The 8,058-nt window shown below is 40.5% G+C and overlaps 3 protein-coding genes across 5 annotated transcripts; 2 read left to right on the top strand and 1 right to left on the bottom strand.

The window, feature by feature from the left end:
- The first annotated feature begins 636 nt into the window (after positions 1–636).
- Positions 637–1,611, top strand: LOC115741299 (mavicyanin-like). Its single transcript, XM_030675138.2, has 2 exons — positions 637–900; positions 1,106–1,611. Exons 1-2 carry the CDS (start codon positions 711–713, stop codon positions 1,447–1,449), a joined length of 534 nt encoding a protein of 177 aa, XP_030530998.1. The 5' UTR covers positions 637–710; the 3' UTR covers positions 1,450–1,611.
- Positions 1,612–1,779: 168 nt separating this feature from the next.
- Positions 1,780–2,910, bottom strand: LOC125316232 (protein NOI4). Of its 3 annotated transcripts, none has more exons than XR_007199534.1 (3): positions 2,639–2,746; positions 2,307–2,498; positions 1,780–2,203 (listed from the first exon to the last, which is right to left on the bottom strand). XR_007199534.1 is itself a non-coding variant. In XM_048284014.1 (3 exons), exons 1-3 carry the CDS (start codon positions 2,877–2,879, stop codon positions 2,180–2,182), a joined length of 225 nt encoding a protein of 74 aa, XP_048139971.1. In that variant the 5' UTR covers positions 2,880–2,910; the 3' UTR covers positions 1,780–2,179. The 3 variants fall into 3 exon arrangements, 2 of the variants coding, with proteins under 2 accessions (XP_048139971.1, XP_048139970.1); XM_048284014.1 differs by lacking the exon at positions 2,639–2,746 and adding an exon at positions 2,871–2,910; XM_048284013.1 differs by lacking the exon at positions 2,639–2,746 and having other exon boundaries at positions 2,307–2,632.
- A 2,518-nt stretch (positions 2,911–5,428) lies between these two features.
- Positions 5,429–7,532, top strand: LOC115741341 (cystinosin homolog). The gene is made up of 8 exons (XM_048283698.1): positions 5,429–5,601; positions 5,709–5,841; positions 6,009–6,098; positions 6,206–6,330; positions 6,616–6,658; positions 6,888–7,005; positions 7,096–7,145; positions 7,386–7,532. Exons 1-8 carry the CDS (start codon positions 5,483–5,485, stop codon positions 7,530–7,532), a joined length of 825 nt encoding a protein of 274 aa, XP_048139655.1. The 5' UTR covers positions 5,429–5,482.
- Positions 7,533–8,058: the final 526 nt, after the last annotated feature.

Below are 8,058 nucleotides of genomic sequence, written 5' to 3'. Positions count from 1 at the left end.
CCAATTTTATTTTAAACTTTTTCGCATTAGTACCAATTTAGTCTATCTTACCAATTTTGACCTTGTCGGCGCTGGCCCTCGCCCTCGCCAGCCATGGCATATGGTCACGGGCAAAAGGAAAAGGGGGAAAAAAAGAAAGAAAGAAAAGAAAAAAAAAGAAAATTATAACAAAATAAAAAAATAACAAATTTAAAACTTTGCTCATCAACGCCAGCCGTGTCATGTAGGATGATCGGCATTAAATGCATTTGGTGTAAAACTTTTTTGGTACTTTTTCAATGCCGAATCTGAGAGATTTTTCAGATGAGAAAGCATTCTAAATGCAAATGCACTAGGATGAATGTCCCACAATCATGAGAGACGGTTTAGAATTTGGTTACTTTGAAAATAGCTATGTCCCCTTAATAATCTCCAAACGTGCAAAAGAAACATATCATTTCTTGTTCTTCTTCTTCTCTGCAACTGACGAAGCTGACCGAGTCAAAAATTGTAGCAAACCGTCGCCTCCCACTATCTCCACATTGTCCAGTTTGTCCACCTCCATCTCTCTCTCTCTCTCTCTCTCTCTCTCTCTGTGCAGCAACCGACTCTCTTTCTCACATTCACGTACTTCTTTTTAAACTTCACCAGCTTCATCATCCTTCATTTTGGAGTTGAATGCATTAGGAGCAGAAAAGAAGTTGTTCCGCCTCTTCAGAGTTACCACCAGAATGGCTGCTGCTTCAGCTCTTTTCTTGATGATGACCGTGTTCGTCTTTGTTGGTCTGCAGTGTTCTCCGGTGACGGGGTTCGACTACCAAGTCGGAGGGGCCGATGGCTGGGTCGTCCCTCCTGCGAATGACAGCAAGGTCTACAATGACTGGGCTTCCGAGAACCGGTTCCGACCTGGCGACACCCTCCGTGAGTTTGACGCTAAGTTTCCCTCTAGTTTCAGTGGTTTTTCTTCAGCATCATATGTTGGTCTGGAGCGTTTGTCACACAATTTTGCCCCTATCTGTAGTGTTGTTTTTGTTTAAGTGAACCTTGTGCAAGATTTACTGGAAATGAGCGAACTTGGGGGAGCGGTTGATCCTTTCTTGAAGGATTAAGTTTATGGATTTCTCAGGCTTTAAGTACAAGAAGGATTCGGTGATGGAAGTGAGCGAAGCTGAGTACAAGAAGTGCAATTCCACCCGTCCGAGCTTCTTCTCCAACACTGGTAACACGGTCTATGCTCTCAACCAGTCGGGGCCTTTCTACTTCATCAGCGGAGTCTCTGGCCACTGCCAGAGGGGACAGCGCATGATCGTGAAGGTGCTGTCTTCCGAGGAGTCCGAGGCAAGCAGCGGAAGTAGAAGTTCGTCATCCTCCTCTCCTTCTTCTGCTTCCTATGCTTCCTATGCTGCTGATTTCTCTAAGCTCGGGTTCCTTCTGTATGTTCTGTCCTATGTTGCTTCCCGTCTGTTCTAGTTTTCTTTGTAAGGTTCGGCACTGCTTCAGGTGTTCCGTGTCTTTTCTAGTCTTCAGTTTGTCCATTTTGTTTATCCGTAGGTCTGGATATTACAAGAACTTTGTTTCAGATTGTTCTGTTACGTACCGCTTGAAACTACTATGATGATAGTATTGTTCCACTTGCTGACATCTTCGCCTCAATTTATACACCTAACGGACTTCTGTCGAAAAATGCCCCGGATAATGCTTGTACGCATTTCTGCCGGAGCCGACTCGGCTAGGATTTTGAACACGAAGTTGGGTGTGCAACACTAACTGATAAAACGGAATCAATTAGGTTGTCATCCATCAAACATTCGGCACAATTTACTGCTTCTTGCAAAATGATGCTTAGGATTGTCTCGAATGCAAATGCATCGGCACAATTAGTCAGCATACAACCTTGCTGAAACAAGTGAACATCTGAAAATCCTCCAAAGGACTAGCTAAGATTTGGAGACTGTACAAAAAGAACATTCGCGAGGGGCGCCGCTCTTCTATGATTGCTGTATTGTTTTCTCCATTCCTATGTACATAACATTCAGAACAATCAATCTCCAAGAACGAGCGACATTAACATAGAATTCTATCGAGACAGGGATGGCTTAAGTGAGTGTCTCGGCACCACCATCATAAGGCCGGATACGAATGCCACGAGCATTGTTGTCGCATGCGAAACATCTTAAATTGTCTGGCTAAAACAGAGGGCTCAGAAGCAGCACCACCGTTTCTTCTGCAGCCAAAAGGAAAACATCAAAAGACGATAGTGGAGATTTTGATGTGATTGAAGACTGCCATACGTTCACTTGTACATATTATGGTAAGAAAGGGCTTACCATGGGAGGATACGCTCCTCCCGGCTTAGACACATTGTCGTTTCTCTGCGACATGGCCCCATTTCCGACAGCTCCGTTGGGGGATTTCTTCTCGTCCCTGGCCTTGCTGAATATGACGGTGAATCCTTCAGCCGAAGCAGGATTGTTCACGTCCCACTCGCCAAATTTCGGCAAGGACCGGCCCTGATCCTGCTGCAAAATGACCAACATGAATGCGAGCAATACGTGTAATGCCATCGCCCGACTTGATCAACTTGAACATGAAAACAGAGCAGCCCGAGTCACTAATCATTTTTCTTCAGAAATTTTTCAAGAATGGATCAGACACAGACCATCTGATTGATCTTCTTCTACGACATTCAGTGATGACCAAGTATTTTCTTTTTCGCTAGGAATCTAACAAATGTTGCAATGCCAAAAAAAAAAAAAACAGATTGCACCTCTCAAGAACTCAACTTAACATCAAATGATGCAACTTTTCATCATGAACAAGTGTCAAAGATGGATGATGATGCAAGAAACCTACTGCAAAATGGCATGCTAACACAGAGGAATGGATCATACCGTCGACATATTCCGGAATATGTTCTTCTTCCAACTTGGAAAATTGCCGATGCAGAGAAAAGAATGAAGAGAGAAGAAGGAAAGAGAAAGGGAAAGAGAGAGAATGAGACAGAGAAGAGAGACAAAACAGCAAAAATCCCAAATTAGAAAAACAGAGGAACTGACAGGACGATTCTCAAGGTCTACCAAAGGACATCATGGGATTGGAGCCAAGTGCACAGCTCTATGTTTGGTTTTTTTCTTCTAGGTTTGCCACTTCTAGCACAGTTTTGATTGAGCCATTGAGTAGTTTACAAACATCACCATCTTAATTCGAAACGGTAGATTCAAGAAATGTGTGACATGCTACAATTTGATCGCCGTACATCATATCAACTTATGATGTGACACGTGACAACCACTTAATAAATTGTTTGGTGACATATCAATAGTGAAAAAGTAATAAATAAAGTGTATTCAAAACTTAGAACGGACATTCTACTACTCATGTAGTCGTGTACATATAACCGTAATGGCCGACCAATGAGTGATTCATTGACATCAATGACCATTCATATCTAAAGCGATTCCAGGTAATGAAACAAAGCATCATCCCATCCATCTTAACTGCTTCGCTTCCGCTGTGAAGTTCCTCGTTAATATGTTTAGATCTCATAAAACGAGCAGGTCGGATCACTTATTTATCCTTTCCAAATACCCGTCTTTCTCGTATTTTGTACAGTCAGTGCATTGAAAATTAAAATATCTTCGGTTAACGAGTTCCCCCAAGGAACACGAATTTCCCAATTCCACATTTTCTCGAGTAATCTTTTTCTGCACTTGTATCACCTGTTGCCTGACTAGTCATCGGCAGTCCTTGAGTGTAGTACTTCAGCTATCCACGGAGGGATCAGAATGACGGTGTTGGCCATGGGAAGCGTCGTTCCAAGCATCTGGACGAGAACTCGTCCGTGTTCATAAGCTTGCCAAGCATTGGAAGTTGCAGACGCACGAGAATTCCGTCTCTCTTATCCACAGCACCAGAATTCATGAGACCCTCATTTTCTGTTTCTTTCGAGGTTTTTAATGTCTTAAAATGGGGAAATGAGGGATTATGAATTTCTCTTTCCAGTTGTGAAATTTAATTCCTCTTTATTTGCCGTTTTCTTTGTGGTATTAGCTATATCCACCAGAAATTCTGGGAAAAAAATGCAAAATCTAAGAGTGAGCGATTGAAAGGTTGGTTCAGGTTCCACCTGAACCTGAAATCCATCAATTTGAACCAATTACCTAAAATTTACCTTGCATATCCTAAAACCTAGAGGTAAGCATAGTTCAAGGATAAACTGGAACATGGAATCGGACATGTAGATTTCATGTCACAAAAATTGAGAACTTGTTCTGACGGTTAAAAGTTTCAAGTTTTAGGTAAGTGAAACTTGAAACCTGTGACCTATAACAAGTTTTGTGTTTTTCTTAGTATATATTTTTGCACAATCATGTGGTACTCCATGGTATTTTATGATGAGTGTGTAATTTGAAATCACAAGTCCGAGTTTCCATTCGACTTTATTTATGACTCGAGACTTTTACTTTGTTAATATCTCATATTTATTCATGTGTCTAAATATGAACTGTGGTTAGTAGATTGTAGCAAGAAATGGTAGTCATTAAATGTGATGATTTCAAACGTGGATAGATTCTAGAACCGACCTTGAAACCTGTGACATGGTAGGTTTCAAGTTTTAAGGTATACATGGTAAGTTCTAGGTTCCAAAAAATAAGGAATCTATTTGACGGACGGTTTCCAGGGAACATGTACAAAACCTAGAATCACTTCGTCACGGGTTCCAGGGTCTAATCAGGTTCCACCAATATCGTTAATTGAATTAGACAAATAAAAAATATGAAACATTAAGAAAGTTTAGACTAGTAGTTGACGAAAATTATGAAATATTAATAAAATTTAGACTAGTAGTTACAGATTACACACTTATCCGATGACGCCATATAAAATATTAACAAAGTTTAGGCTAGTAGTTGCAAATTATACACTCAACAAAAAAAATACAAAAATTACCAAGGATGGAAAGATCACCAAGAGGGAGCAAATCCAAGCCCGTCAATATATTTGGTTAGACCCACCTTCACTCAAGCTAATGAGTTATTGAGCAATTAGGATATATTAACTGCTTAATACCACCTTAATTCTCCGATACTTGACTTTTTTAATGCAACACTCACATGTATAATAACAAGAATCTGAAGCCTAATTGGTTCTCACTGTTCTAATTTTTCATTTTGTGATTCTATTTTGAAATCGTGCTCACCCCTAGCGAAAACGTTCACTTTTTTTTTTTTTTATAGCTAAACCGTTCTATTGAAAGGAAAACCTGAACTGACCGACCGGTTACGCTTTTACACGTCAGACAAGTCCAAAGAACGAGAGTGCCACGTGTCACCGTCTTTGGCCAATTCTTGACGCGACCTCGTTCAACAGCCGAAATCACTCAGATTCCACCGTAAAAGACCATCGGAAATTTTCAGGCACATAACTGCAGCTCCTCCTTGCTCTGCTTCATTTCTCTCTGCTCTACTGGAAACTGGTAAAACGTGGAGGGAGAGAGAGAAATATGGCTTCGTGGAATTCAACGCCTCTCGAAGTGTTGTACCAGGTTCTGGGATGGACAGCTTTCGTCTCTTGGTCCATCAGCTTCTACCCACAAGTCATCTTGAACTTCCGAAGGAAAAGGTGCCCTCAAAATTTCGACTTTCTCAAGAGTTTTCATACGGAAGTTTCGGCATTTCTCTTTAAGTCTCTGTTTTTGTTTTTTCTCATGGTTTATCGGCATTCGGCAGTGTTGTGGGTCTGAACTTCGATTTCGTCGTGCTGAATTTGACGAAGCATTCGTCCTACTTGATATACAACGCGACCCTCTACTTCAGTGCCGCTGTTCAGGCACAGTATCGTGAGAAGTACGGCTCTGGACAGGTTTGGTTCTCAATCATTCTTTATCTTCACTTTGAGCTTCACGGAGGGTAGTAGTGGTCAAAAGTCAAAACTATTAGCATGCCATTTATCTGTAATTCTAACTTCTGGATAATGATGCATCGTGAAGAGATTCTTCTTCATTCTAACGATGTTATGATTCTTTATAGATGATTCCCGTGGCCACAAATGACGTGGGATTTTCGATTCATGCCCTCCTTCTAACTGCAGTAACATTAATCCAATTTGCAGTTTATGATGTAAGCAGTTACTCTGTTCTCTTTTCCTTTTTAACTCATCTCTGCAACGTTGAAACGAGTTTTTGAAGATTAGCCTTTCTCCATCTTCTCTCGCTTCACTTGAACAGCGTGGCAGCCAGAAAATCTCTAAGATTTCTGTGGCAATTGTCTCTGCCGTGTGGTTGGTCGCTGCAGTCTGCTTTTTCATAGCCTTATCGAAGCATTCTTGGCTTTGGCTGATCTCCATTTTCAAGTAAGTTGTTATCGCAACTGTTGTGTCTCCTGCCATTTTAAGATCCTCACTTCTCATTTAAACAACAGCTTATTCTATCGATGAGATTGCCGTCGGCCTTAATTTACAATCTTGGTCAGCAAGTCGAGAATCTCTTGTGCAATTATGCCAGCAAGATCATCTCTCTTTTGACCCTTCAAATTGCAAAACTGATTCTAAATTATTGCCCCGAACTTCTAAGTCATGGATATCCTCCTGAAGTAGCGTATGTTATGTCTAATCTTAAGCTACTTCATTCTTTCGCAGCGGAATTCAAGTGTTTATGACAGTCATCAAGTACATTCCCCAGGTCAGGCCCTGATTTGGCTTTGTTACAAGGGTTTCTGCTTCTTTTTCTGTCAACATCATCTGTGTGATGTACCATTCGTATCATCCAAAATTTGAGTTGAATTTATGGTCCATTTCTCCAGGATGCAGACCAACTTTTCATCTCTGAGAATTATGTTCATTTTCTCTCACTGAAGCGTGTTTTAGAGAAATTGTGTCAGTTTGCTGATGAATTAGCATATCTAACGTAGGCATATATGAACTTTCGACGAAAAAGCACAGATGGTTTCAGCATTGGCAACATTTTACTTGATTTTCTCGGTGGCGTCGCAAACTATGGGCAGATGGCAGTGCAGTCCATTGACCAAAGTATGCTGTTGTTCATCCAACCAAGTATTCCTGTTACCTAATATTGATCAACGTGCTCATAATGTTATACTGAACTTTTTTTCCTTCCAGATTCTTGGGTCAACTTCTATGGGAATGTTGGGAAGACGCTACTTTCCCTGGTATGAACATGCTCCGAGGCTTCACGTTTCTATCATCTCTTCCGTGTCGTCCGGTGTTTAGTCTCGCTTTGTTAGACTTGTTATAGGATTCTTCGAGGTCTTTTTCCGTCTCTAAAAAAACACGCTGCAAAGATTATCCTTACAAATTTCGGGATAAGAATAACTTTTATGCATTAATGTTCTTCTGCTATTGACTAGGATGGATTAATAGTATGGTATTAATCTTCTTCGATGTTGCAGGTGTCTATATTCTTTGACCTGCTTTTCATGCTTCAACGTTATGTTCTCTATCCTGCCAAGAAATTGCCGGTTCATCCAAAGGCAGGTAAGGGAACCGAAGACCAATTGGCCAAGTCCACTGATCAGTCGCCGTCAGAATGCGTTTGAAGTCAAATTGCCATATCGGATCGACATTTTTGCTGCTACTGCGAACTAGAAGTTCTCTCTTGTACATAGTAAAACTCATGATTATGAGGCATTTGAAATTTTGAAGGAGATTCGCATAAATGGACGTGTCTTTTTATTCCATGACCCTCATTTACCTGGTTGTTTCATGTTTGGATCAAAACATCCGATCTGCCGTGTCCACTTACACCTATCAATATAGTTGTAGGACAGTTATTTTGATGTCAAAACTTTTCGCCGGATCATTTAAATGTCACTTTTGAAAAAGGACACTAAAAATGCTATAATTTTCGTACGGCGCTCGCTTTGATGTCAAATTTTTTTACTGGACATTTAATGTCATATTTATTAATAAATAATAACAATCATTTCATGCAATCGAAAGTCGGGACAGTAATATTTTAGTAATTTGTTTTTACTGGAATGACGTTCCAAGTTAGCATTAATAGTCCTAAATCACGTTCTTCAACATCTTTCTCCAGATATAAACCCTAATTCAGACAAATCA

Source organism: Rhodamnia argentea, chromosome 8 (assembly GCF_020921035.1).
Source record: "Rhodamnia argentea isolate NSW1041297 chromosome 8, ASM2092103v1, whole genome shotgun sequence".
NCBI classification, from domain to species: Eukaryota; Viridiplantae; Streptophyta; class Magnoliopsida; order Myrtales; family Myrtaceae; genus Rhodamnia; species Rhodamnia argentea.
This window is presented reverse-complemented; position numbering and strand designations above follow the sequence as displayed.

Coding starts and splice junctions, on each gene's coding strand:
- LOC115741299 (XM_030675138.2), top strand. CDS start 711: ATGGCTGCTGCTTCAGCTCTTTTCTTGATGATGACCGTGTTCGTCTTT. Junction 901..1,105: donor CCGACCTGGCGACACCCTCC/GTGAGTTTGACG, acceptor TGGATTTCTCAG/GCTTTAAGTACAAGAAGGAT.
- LOC125316232 (XM_048284013.1), bottom strand. CDS start 2,543: ATGGCATTACACGTATTGCTCGCATTCATGTTGGTCATTTTGCAGCAG. Junction 2,204..2,306: donor GAGGAGCGTATCCTCCCATG/GTAAGCCCTTTC, acceptor TTTTGGCTGCAG/AAGAAACGGTGGTGCTGCTT.
- LOC115741341 (XM_048283698.1), top strand. CDS start 5,483: ATGGCTTCGTGGAATTCAACGCCTCTCGAAGTGTTGTACCAGGTTCTG. Junction 6,659..6,887: donor TCATCAAGTACATTCCCCAG/GTCAGGCCCTGA, acceptor TATCTAACGTAG/GCATATATGAACTTTCGACG. Junction 7,006..7,095: donor AGTGCAGTCCATTGACCAAA/GTATGCTGTTGT, acceptor TTTTCCTTCCAG/ATTCTTGGGTCAACTTCTAT.